Source organism: Chinchilla lanigera, unplaced genomic scaffold (genome assembly GCF_000276665.1).
Source record: "Chinchilla lanigera isolate Chin_1 unplaced genomic scaffold, ChiLan1.0 scaffold00026, whole genome shotgun sequence".
Taxonomy (NCBI): Eukaryota; Metazoa; Chordata; class Mammalia; order Rodentia; family Chinchillidae; genus Chinchilla; species Chinchilla lanigera.
The window spans coordinates 22,020,773-22,033,040 of NW_004955427.1; the positions used below are offsets into that span (position 1 = coordinate 22,020,773).

Consider the following 12,268-nt stretch of genomic DNA (forward strand, 5'->3'; position numbering starts at 1 on the left):
TTTTTTCCATTAGCAATTTGCATTTGAAAATTAGAATTTTTACTTGGACATATAAAGTCAAAATACTTCGTCTTTTTAAATTATTTTCTATATTTTTAGTATTATATATGAACATTCTAGACATTCGTTTTGAAAAATGAGAGCTAATAGAACTTTTCCTTTATCTTTGATATGATCATTCCACTTTTCTATAAAGTCATTTCATATTCCACATGTGGGGTTAGGTTTTTTCATTTCTTTTTCTGTGTTGGGGGTTATAGAGAAAAACTGTATATTAGAATGTAGTATCAGTTGATTGGGTAAGAAAAATATTTATTATTAACAGTGAACTTACTTAGGAGACAGTGAAACTAATCTGGCTTTTTTGTTTCTTTTTAGGTCTGCGGGTGACTGTGCTTCTGACATCCTTCCTTATGGTTTTGGGTACTGGTCTAAGATGCATACCTATATCAGACTTAATGCTTAGAAGAAGGTAAGTCCTATAAATAACTTGAAAGGTTTTCTAACATTTTTCTCATTTAGTGTAAATACACATCTTTGATTATAAGCATGTAGTAAGTAGTTCCATTTTTATGATCAGTAGAAAGTCACATTTACAGAACCATTTTTTTACCCTATGTGATTATTAATTCAGTTTATTGATATATGAAAGATGCTATGCTAGTTCTGGAAATAAAAGGGACAAATTAATCTTTATACTATCAGGAGTTATAATAACCATGAAAAATAATAATATATAATAATTTATATTTATAGAATAATATAGTTACTATCATAGAAGAGATGGCAAATTATCCCATGAGAATGAAAGAAATTTTAGCTGAGGGTATCAAAACTGAGAGTTCATGAAGAAAGTGACAAACAAAGTAGGCAATGAGTGATGAGTAGAATTGTGAAAATTGTAATTGGGAGAAGCAAGAGTGAAGGCCCAAACAGAGGCAGGTAAGCAGAGGCCTCTCCGAGGTGGGTAGGTCATTTCATTTATGGACAGCTGTGTTTCAGGATCCTTGGTTTCATTTTCATGGTGTGCAAGATGCATGAAGATCTTAAGCTTCTGTCCTCACTTTGGTTATGGTATTACAATTGTCTTATTAATAATCTGTAATAAAAAAAGTTTTTATTGACGAGAATATAAATTTCTTAAGTTGATATATCTCAAATTGGAGTCCTTGGGTATGACCTTAAGAGAAATTGAGAATTGAGAATTTTTTTTTCCTCTTGTAGAAGAACCCATAAATTACTCAAGTTTGGGAGAAACTAGTCTATAGCTAAGGTGTAAGAATAGATATAAAGAGATAAGGTTAGAAAAAACGGTACCCTGCTTATGAGGGCTCCTACGCCATCCTTGGAGAGCTACTTAGGACCTTACGTAGAGGAGTGATAGTGTCAAACCTGTGTTAGGTGAACGACTGACCAAGGCAGGTTGGGTTGATTTCAGGGAGTAGAGACTGCTGCCAGGAGACCAGGAACGATGCAGTGAGAAAGCCCCAGCTGGACTCATTCTTTTGTTGTGTCCTCATTTGTCCATTCATTCAGCAAAGTTCACTGAGCCCCTGCTGTGTGCCATACTCTTTTTCTGGGCCTTAGGAATAGAGATAGAAGAAAACAGACAAAAACAATCCAACTCAGAGAGTTTGCATTCCCGTCAAGGAGACTGGTGATAACTAGATAAATAAGTAAAATACAGTGTGTGCTGTGGAGGAAAAAATAAAATGGGAAAGAAGGATTTTAATTCTTGAGAGGATGATGAGATTTGAAAAAGAAAAGAGCTTGCTGGGATGATAGTGTTCTGGGATGAAAACCTGAAAGGTATAATGCGTGATGCAGTATCTGGGAGATGAGGGTTCTGAGCAGAGTGCAGCAGGTGTCAAGGGTGGAGGGAGAGGAGCACAACTGGCAGGGCAACCACCATGGCCAGAGCCCAGGGAGCGACTTCCCGGAAGTATGGGCAGGCCTGAGGCCGGAGCAGAGGAACTGTGGGGCCAGGTCCTGCTGCTCCTGTAGGAACTTCAGATTTTTCATAGCAAGGAAACCACTGGAGTTTTTAGGTTGAGTGGTGTCCTAGTTACAAGCTGCTGTACTGAGAATAGACTGCTGGAGGTCACGGGTATAAGTGAGGAGGCCAGCTGGGAAAGCAGCCAGTGAATCTGGTGATGGTGGCTTGAGCCACCATGTTGGCGATGATGGTGTGAGAAATGGTCAGATTCTGATTACACTTCGGAGGATTTGTTCATGGGCCAGATGTGGGGAGGAAGAGGAAAAGGAATCCAGAATAACTCCCTCGTGGGAATGGAACGGATGGCACAGATGTGAGAGAGAACGTAAGAAAAAGAAATTGGGGGTGATAGAGTTCTGGCTTCCTTCCTGGAGTTCTGAAACCATTGTTTCCATTAAGAGAGATGGGAAACCTAGCACAAAGTAGAAGTGGATTTTAATGACAAGATGTTGACTTTCATTTGGAACAGAATTTTTCTGCTTAAAAATGAAAATTCTGTTTTGAATTTATGTTGTTTCCAGAAAATTCAGGGTATCATGTATTTCATATTTTAAAAGGAAGATAGGAAAATAATTTGGGTTCCTGTGGAAAGCTAGTTATCATTCCCCAGCTTTGTGAATTAGATTTTAACACACGGCTTTCATTATTATATTTGAGACTGTCTTAATTTTTAAATATCCACGGGTTTTTTTATGCATCTACCATCTTTAATTACAAACTTCAGCAGAAGCATAAATTCAACAGTACATTCTTTAAAGATGCTTATTAATATTTTGTTAGCTCTGATTCTGTTTGGGGGCATCTATAATATTACTTTTAGTATTTATCCCTTTATGTCCTTTCCCAATATAAAATTCTAGGAATAAAAAGTTGTTTCTGTCTTGGCAGAGAAGATGGTATTTAAAAGAAATAGAACTCATAAAGAATTGTAAACAAATATAGGACAAACAAGAAAGAAAGAGTTCAAAGAGATTTAATCCTTTATAAAAAGATGAAATAAATTTAATTTTTCAATCTGTGTGTTCATCTACATATAAAGAACACAGGAGGACCTCCCCTCTGAAATAAGACTTTGTGTTCACACAGTACTTCTTTTAGACAGTATCATTAGCAGTGCACTGTACAGCTGTTAAAATGAAAATACTGCAATTTGAACATATATTTTCAACTAATAAGTTTGATAGAGCAATACTTTTAGGTTTCAATCTCCATCACACACTCAGGAAGAAAGGAGAGACCTGTAATATAATTTGAATGGAATTTAAACAAAAATTTAACAGTCTGTGCTTTTGCGTCCTTTTTTAACTTGGAGCTTTTTAGCTTCTGACCAGACTTATAGCTAGTGCCCTGTACCCTTGTCTTCCTAAATCTCCGCTCCTGTAAGTCTCGGACATGAGAACAGCAGCTTGCTGCAGGCTCACCCTGGGGTGTTTTACTTCTGAAAGGTATCAGTGTGTTCATCTCATTTGTACCAGTGAAAATGGCATTATTCTATAGCAATGAGTGTAAAAAAAGAGACCAAAAAGAAGATAGTTTATTTTTCTTTCAGGAAACAGTCTAAAAGATCATGGGTGATTGAAAGCAGGCGGGCAGCTCTGTTCCCCAAGGTCCTCCAGGGGTCTGGGTCCCTCCTCTTTTGTTGGTCCATCAGCCCGGGGTAATCACCTTGCCCATGTGGTCAGAGCTGCTCTTCAGGCTTCAGTTTAGCCTGCAGGATTGGGAAGTAGGACCTCCAGAACAAGTGCCTGTGTCTTTAGGTGACAACTCAGAGGTAGTGTGCATCATTTCTACTCATCTCTCATTAGTAAAGAATTAGCACATAAAAAAAAAAAAAGACATCACATGATCATAGCTAAGAGAGACTAGAAATGTGGGTCATCAGCAAAGTGCCCAGTTAAAACTCAAGGGGGCCCTAACCAAAGAATGCAAGGGAGAATAGCTGTATGGGAGATCCAGTCCCATACAGCTGTGTCATGCAGTGCCTCCGCATATCCATGTACTCCCCCACTTTCCATGCAGAGAAAGTATTCATCTTTCCTCGAAGGTGAAAACCCAAAGTCCTGTGCAATTATGGCATCCAACTCAAAGCCCATATTCTCTGTTCTTTCAGCTCTTGGACGCCCCCCTGGGAGTCACTCCTTTGATTAGTCTGTGTGGATTTTGGCTTTGTCTCTGAAAGTCTCTTTGTGTTCGTTGTCCTCACTGACCATACCTGAAATGCTTTTCAGAGGGCTACATAGTTTTCATTGTACACTTTTTGCCTGGTGCTGATTTGGGGACCTGCGGTTTGCTTTAGTGATCAAGCAGTCTTAAACTTGTAGAACTGCACTATCTTAGTAGTACACTTTCTCGGAGTTCTTGGTATGTACTAGTCTGGCCTGTTTATGATAAATAGGTTCCATGTAAATGTAGCCATGCCAAAAACTTTTACTCCTAGTTATGGTTGTTATGCTTCTTGAGTTTCCTTTTACGTTTATCAAAAAGCCTTTTTTGCTCAGTCCATATCTTTTCCTTCAATTTAATGGTGGCTCCCTTAATACCATTTGCAAAAGGTAGGCCTAGATAGGAAAATAACACCTGATCTGTGCTACCAGATAGGCTCTGAAAGACATTTTACATTATTTCCTGTCATTTGATTTGAAGCCACCTGAAGCATCAGATTCCTACATTTCCATTAAGTTTAAATCTCAGGCCCTGGACAGAGAGAAACGTTTAGCAGGTTCTTGTCTTTTCCATGAGTACTTGCAAACCAGCTCACATTTGTCTGACTTCATGTCTCTCCTGTAGTGCCATCCTGAAGTCACTGCTTTAGTCAGCTTTCCATTGCTATGAAAAAACGCCTGACATAAAAACAAGACCAAAGTTTATTTTGGCTTATGGTTTTAGGAGTTTCACTTTATGGTCACTTGGCCCTGTTGCTTTGGACCTGTGGTAAGAAGCAGAACATTGTGGTGGAAGCATGGGGTGGAGGATGCCTATTCACTTCGTAGTGGCTGGGGAAGGAAAGGAAAAGACCCACATCTCACTATGCCCTTTAAGGGCACGTCTCCAATGACCCAGTTTCCTTTCACTAGGGAAACCCAGTTTCCCACCTCCCAAAGGTTCAACTGTCTCCCAGTAGTGTCACAGATTGGCAACCAACCCTTAACACATGGGCCATTGGGGATCATTCCTGATCCAAACTGTAGCAATTTGCAAGGGGGCAAGAAACAGAGCAAGGTTCTGATTTTCTCCAGCTAGTTCCAGGTTATTACAAGCACTGGTTTTGCTGTGGTTCACAAGTTGCCTGTTTTTTCAGCGTATAGCCTAACACCTAAGTGCCAATCAATATGTTGTGCCTTTGTGAAAGTAGCTCCCTAGTTCTTGACTAATTATTCAATGAGGGAACAAGTTAAGCTGTTATAATGGATATAATGGCTCAAATAAGATTGTGCTTCTTTCTTGTTTAATCATTTAGAGTTGGCAGGTGGGCCAGGGCAGGTGGGCAGATCTGTTCTGCAAGGATATCTAGTCACCTAGACGTTGCCCCTCTGACAGGATAGTACACAAGCAGTTCATCCTCACTGCCTCACACAGGAGAGAGACCAGGGAAGACAGTTTCGTCCTCATGGAGGTGGCCTTGCTGTCCTCCCACTCTGATGCCATTGGCCCAAACATAGCCAAAAGACCTCAGCTAGCTCCCAGGGAGTAATGTAGACAGTATTACCCAGCCAAAACTTGGGGTGCCCAGTAATTTGAAAAATGGAGTAGACACAAAGGTTATGGTCTTTCTATTTGGGAGGAAAAGAACAATATTCTAACCTCATACTATATCAAAACAAATTCAGATGAACTGAACAGTTAAATATTTAGCAGAAAAACAATATATAGGGATATCAATCTGATGTCTACATGGAGAGAGAAAATTACAAAGAGAAAAATTGATAGCTATGACTATTTACAAATTGATAAATGTTGTGTTTCAAAAAGTAGGTTGACTGGGGATGGGGATTTAGCTCAGCGGTACAGTGCCAGCCTGGCAAGTGCAAGGTCGTGAGTTCGATTCCTGGTACTGGAAAAAGAAAAAAAAAAAATAGGTTGACTGGAATAATTGTCAAAATGAAAACAACAGGTAAGTACATAAGTGCATAAGGCATTCATCCAAAGTGAGCGAAATTACACTATACCAAGAGAAAAAGAATTAGTGTACAAAAGAAACACAAAATAAAACAAACAGGAGCATTTTGCCCTGTGAATGTTACCTTATGTGGCAGAGGAAAACTGTGGTTGCAGGTGGAATTAACTTTGTGCTGTTTTGGATATGGTTTGGGTGTCCTTTGTGGATCCATTGGGATTAAAGACATGGACTGCAAGGTGGCAGTATTTGGAGGTGGTGAAACCTTTAAAGGGTGGAGTCTAGCCAGGCTTGGTGGTACATGCTGTAATCCCAGCACCCTTGGAGGCTGGGCCAGGAGATTGCAAGTTATAGCCTAGCCTGGGCAATTTAGCAACTTTTAGCAAGACCCAGTCTCTAAATGAATGAATGGGGATTGTGAAGTTTGAGGCTCAGTGTGAAGGCCCTGTGTTCAGTCCCCAGTACTGTAAGGGACAGGTCCTTAGTTTATTAGAGGAGCTTAAGTTATTTCTCAGGTTATCCTGTTGGTAGTTCTCCAAAAGAGTTATTAAAGGAACAAGTTAGTCCATTCTGTCCTCTCTCTGCTTCCTGGCTTGAGACAGGACTGCTTGCTTCTATGCCATTGGTATCCATGCCAGAAGACGGTGCAGCCAGAGGACAGCCCTACCACAAAGCTCTCACTGTGCCGCCTGGGCCTTCAGCCTTGAGACCACAAGCTGAACAAAGCTCTTTGGCATAAGTTGCTAGGGTCAGGTATTCATTGTAATAACAAAAACCCACTGATGCAGCTTGCTAAACACAATCTGCTGATTAAAACAGAGTATTCCAGGTTGTCCTGGTAAGCTGGGCCTAATTACAGAAATCTTCATAAGAGGCAAAAAAAAAAAAAGAAAAAAAATTTAAACCACAGTTTTTGGCTCTGAAGACACAGGAGGGGACCAAAGCCACTGGACACAGGTGCCTCTGGAAGCCAGAAAAGGCCAGGAAATAGATTCTCTCCCAAGCCTCCAGTAAGGGACACAGCCCTCCTGACACCTTGACTTAAACCCCGAGACCATATTGGGCTTCATGTTTGCAGGGTTGTGTTGTTTTAATCCACTAAGTTTATGGTATTTATTGTAACAGCAGTAGAAAGCTACTGTACCAGTAGTAGCTGGTGATGCACGCCTGTAATCCCAGCACTATGGGAGGTTGAAGCAGGAGGACTGCAAGTTTGAGCTCAGCCTGGGCAACTTAGTGAGACCCTGTGTCAAATTTATTAAAATTTAAACGGGCTGGGGATGTACCTCAGTGCAAGGCCTTGATATCAATCCTCAATACACCAAAAAGAAAGAGAGAAGCGGGAGTGAGAGCGAATGGAGCTAGTACTTAGTCCTAGTTAAGCAGACACTGTGAGCCTGAAAAATGATTTAAATTCTGTACTGGCTAAAATGTACACACAAAAATTGTCACACTAGCATTATTAATATGAGCAAATAAGTTATTGGAAATAAATATTTGACATTAGGAAAATGGTTAAATGAATTTAATATATGCATATAATAGAGTATCACACAACCATCAACAACTATGATTATAAAGTTAAAGAAATGAGAAAATAGTCACAATACACAATAGGTTAAGATGATTTAGTGCATAAAACTGTATATTCAGTATAATCTCTGTGATGGCCTATGCTAAATATGGATTGAGAGAAGGATGCATTAGAAAAAGACCAAACAATCAAAACATTAGTCATGGTTGTGTGAGTTGAGATATTAATGTTTTTTTTTTCTTTTCTCTGCATTTCTTTTCAAAATTTTCTACCACAAGTGTATATACTTTTATGTTCAGAGGACAAAGTAGGAGTTATGAGAAAAATGGCAGGAGTCAGGCATCTCTTAGACCAGGACTAAGTCCCTTTTTCCCCTGTACCTTGCCAAGACATTATTGTATTTGGCCGCGTAAAACATCCTGTGCGATATAGTGTCTTTGGAGAAATTGAAACAGAAGGAAAGTAAGTGATTCAGTAAAGGTTAGATGATTAATAAAGTTAGCCAGACTAGAAGCTGAGTGTTCTTGTATCTAATCCAATATTCTTTTCTCTGTTTTGATGTACTTGGTAAGTTATTATCTAAGGCCTGGGCCGTAGTACCTATCTTTATGTTCCTTTTAGCATTTACCTGCAGGTGCCTTGATGAGAATGGATACTCAACAGATATTTTTAATTGAATCATAATTAGCCAAAATTATTAAGAAAAAAGTATAATAAGTCTTGGTAAAAGAAAACCAAGATTTTAACAATATCTTTAGAAGGCTGATGGCTTTGCTACTCTCATCTCTATTTTTCCTTTCCTAACTTCCTTTCTCCTATGGTTAGTTCATAACATTTCTGGCCCTTTTTACTGACCTGTCTTTCCTTGGGCTATGATAAAGGAAAACTGTTTTTAGTACCTTTGGTGTTTTCAGTGTCCAAGAATCCTATATTACATAGGTTTACTTTGATGTGGAATGATTAGCAATTGGAAGAAGGTTCTGAATTATTGACATATTAAGCCTTAGAAGTATTTTTATGAATTATAAATTATTTCATAATAAAATGCATAAAGTTTAAGTTAAAAATAGTAGAGTTATATTGAAGAAATATCTGCTAAGTTTCTAAAAAGCCAAGTCTATAATATTATCATCAATACTAGTAATAATAAACTAGAGGCTTATAAAGTAGGCCTTTGGACAGTGTAAAAATATGCCACATATTGTGGATCTGTGAGCCTTGGGTTTTCCTGGCAATTAGTAATGTTTATTATTCCTGTTGTAAACAGAGAACTTTCAGAATGAGACCACATGGGAGAGTAGAGAAAGATTTGTGGACTGATGGAATCAGTTCTAATTTTGATTTCTAGTCTTGGATTAGTCAGTAGCTAATTATATGACTGGAGCTCTTCCCAATACTTTTTAGAAAAAGAAAAGTTATAAAACTGTAAATGTGATTTTAAATATGTTATTAACCTCTCTGGAAGGGAGTAGGTTATCTAGGTGAAGTCTGAAATTGCTTCTAGGTATAAAAATTTAAATTATGAAACATCATATTATTCTAAGAAGAAATAATTTAAGAATCATAGGTGTTTGTTCCAGGATTTCAGAATACCATTAACTGCATGCTGAAATGTCAAGTACCTTAAAAAATGTGAATTACAGATCTTCAGTTTGAATTTCAGCTACTGGCATTTGTTTGAAAAGCTACCATCTGTTGGATAGTATGAGAGGAATGCAGCTTCGCGTGAAAGCCATCAGGTGCCCTGGCAGCCCTCATCCTCTCTGTGGGTGGGGCACTCCCTGAGAGCCGGAGGTGGCCAGGGCAGCGCGGATTCGCAGGGCCTCGCAGAGGCAGGGTCTTGCTAGGGTCCCTTCCAGGCCTTGCACAGGCTGGTGCACCTGGGGAGTGCTGATGCTCAGGGACCACACCTGTGCCTTTTGTTTCCACCATCCCAGTTCCGCCTAGGCTGTAAGGACTCCTGCTCCCGGTCTCTCCTCCATTTTCCCACCTTACTTGCAGGGATGGAACAGGTAGGCTCTGGAGGTAGCCAGGAGCTAGGTAAGGAGAACAAGCACTTGAGAGGGAGGAAGACAAGAAAAAGAGAAGAAAAACTTGAGCAGGGGAGGGGGAACAGGAGACTGGGGGTGGCAGACAGGGAGAGCCAAGGACTCAGTGTGAAGAGACTGGGATGAACGAGCAGCGCACTTGCCGCGTCACAGACCTGCGGGGAAAGTTGCGGGGCCTGGCAGCTCTACATGGTCTACATGGATGCGTGCGTCCACCATCCTCACAGGACGCTTCAAGAAAGGGAGCAGCTTGGGGCTGGGGATTTAGCTTAGCGGCACAGTGCCTGCCTGGCAAGCACAAGTTTGTGAGTTTGATTCCTGGTACTGCAGGAAAAAAAAAAGAAAGGGAGCAGCTGTAGACCCCTTAACTACTGAGTCAACTTCTGCAGCTCTCCTGTCTGCTCCAGAGGTCACAGTCCTGCAGAAAAACCTGACTTCTGCCCTACTCCCAAGCCCACTATGCTTGAGACAGTAGGGTAACGTTGGCCTGATTTTACCATCCTCAAAAGCTTTTTTCAAAGCCTATTTCCAGAGTATTTTCTAATCACCTTGTGTTTTGCACTGCTAAATTAAAAGTTCTCAAAATTTACAAATGGAACTGCTGGGCATGGTGGTGCACACCTGTAATTCCAGCACTCAGGAGACTGAAGCAGGAGGATCACTCTGAATTTGAGGCCAACATGGAATAAAGAGCAAGACCCTGTCTCAAAAAAACTAAAATGATAATAATAATAAAATTTATAAATGGAACTGATCTATTGCATACCTTTAGGTAATTTTGCATATTGTAGTTATTTTTTATTTCTTTCATTTTTTTTTGGGGGGGGTGGTTGAGAAAGGGTCTCGGTATATAGTTCAGGCTGGTGTTAAACTCACTGTATAGCCCAGCCTGGCCTCAAACAAATTCACAGCAATCCTCCTGCCTCAGTCTCCCAAGAGTTAGGATTACAAGTGTGCGCCACCATGCCCAGCATGTGAGGATTTTAAAATCCTGTTTAGTTGTGTACTTCAGTGACTCCTGACCCTGTACTTGGGTCAGGCCATGCATTCCTGAGCATGTCACACTGCCTGAGCACTTTGTAAGGCACTGGAGGATTCAGAAGCCACAGTCCTGACCCTCAATTTAACTTTTACTTGTCAAAACAAAACTGAAGCTAGTGATTCTGACACACACAAAAAAAATCAACATTAAATTTGTGATGCATTTGCCTTTATTGGGGGTTGTGACTGTTCCCTCCTTTCTTTGTGTTGTTATAAATGGCCCAGGTCCACAGGTAGGGTTAGATTCTAAAACCCAGTTTCTTTCACAAGTACATTAGGACAATCACAAATTGCATTTTATCTTTTAGTATGTAAAGCAGAGAAACTTCTCATTGAGACTGTCTATTTAGCCTGGGTATATTTCCTTTTCACTTTGCTGAGCTTATACAGGTTGAGTGTCCCTTATCCAGGATACTTAGAATTAGAAAGTTTCAGATTATGGGTTCCTTTTTTTTTTTTTTTTTCTTCAAATTTTGGAGTAGCATATACGTAAAAAGGTTTCTTGGAGAGGGAGATTCTAATTTATGTTCACATACACCTTGCATACGTAGCCTGAAGGCGTTTTGTACACTATCTTTACTGTGCCTGTGTTTTACTGTGATCCATCATGCGAGATCAGGTGTGTAACTCTCCACTTGTGGTATTGTTTTGACACACAAAAATTTTGGACCTTGTTACTTTTGGTGCAGCAGCTTTTACCGTCCATACACATTGTACCACTTGCATATACACTGTACCACTGAGCTACATCCCCAGCTCCCAAAAGTTTTAGATTTTGAAGCATTTTGGATTTCTAATTTTTGTCCCTGATCTGTGTCCAACTACTGGAATGAATAGCTTAAAATCCTACATTTCCATTTCCTCATTAGTCTGCCCTCCACCCTCAGCATTCCACTGCTAACTGTGTCTGTCAGATCACAAACACCTTCCTCATTGCTGAGTCCGTGCTAGGACTTATTATTCTCTGTTGATGATAATAATCTCCTTGATTGATACTATCAACCACTTACCCTCTTCCTGCAAAACTCTTCTTAGTTGCTGTGGCACTAGTTTATCTGTCATTTATTTCCTTCAGCCTCTATAATGACTCCTTCTCTCTCATCTTTCTAGATTCCTCTTCCTTTCATTATTGGTATTCTGCAGTGTTTATTCCTCAACCCAGTTGAAACTTAATATAAATAGCTCAGATCTCTTACCTTAGTTTCTAATGTTTTTACAGATAGGTGCCCCCATTCCTAGTATCTAATTGCCCACCCAGCCACATCTATTTTAGTACCTGAAGAATTCTCCAAACCATACCTTTTCCATCTCTCCATGGTTATCACTGTTACAACCTTAGAACTGCCATGGGGTCCCTGAGCTGGACTTTATTCCTGTGAGTATTCCATGTTGTTTTTCCTTCAGCCTTGCCATTTGGGGGGGCAGGGGGTTGTGTGACAAGTTCTTAGGGCCAAGGAGACACCGCCCCCTCGTCTCTGCACCAGCTATTGCACAAGATCCTGTGAGCGCCTGTGTCAAGCCTCTACCAAGGGTAG

General features: G+C 40.1%; 1 protein-coding gene across 1 annotated transcript in view; it reads left to right on the forward strand.

The window, feature by feature from the left end:
- Dirc2 (disrupted in renal carcinoma 2) overlaps window positions 1-12,268 on the forward strand; it is a gene marked incomplete at its 5' end in the record, with an annotated part of 88,540 nt that overhangs the window by 15,612 nt on the left and 60,660 nt on the right. The window contains 1 exon segment of the mRNA XM_005386622.2: window positions 379-472. Coding sequence (XP_005386679.2) covers window positions 379-472 — 94 coding nt within the window.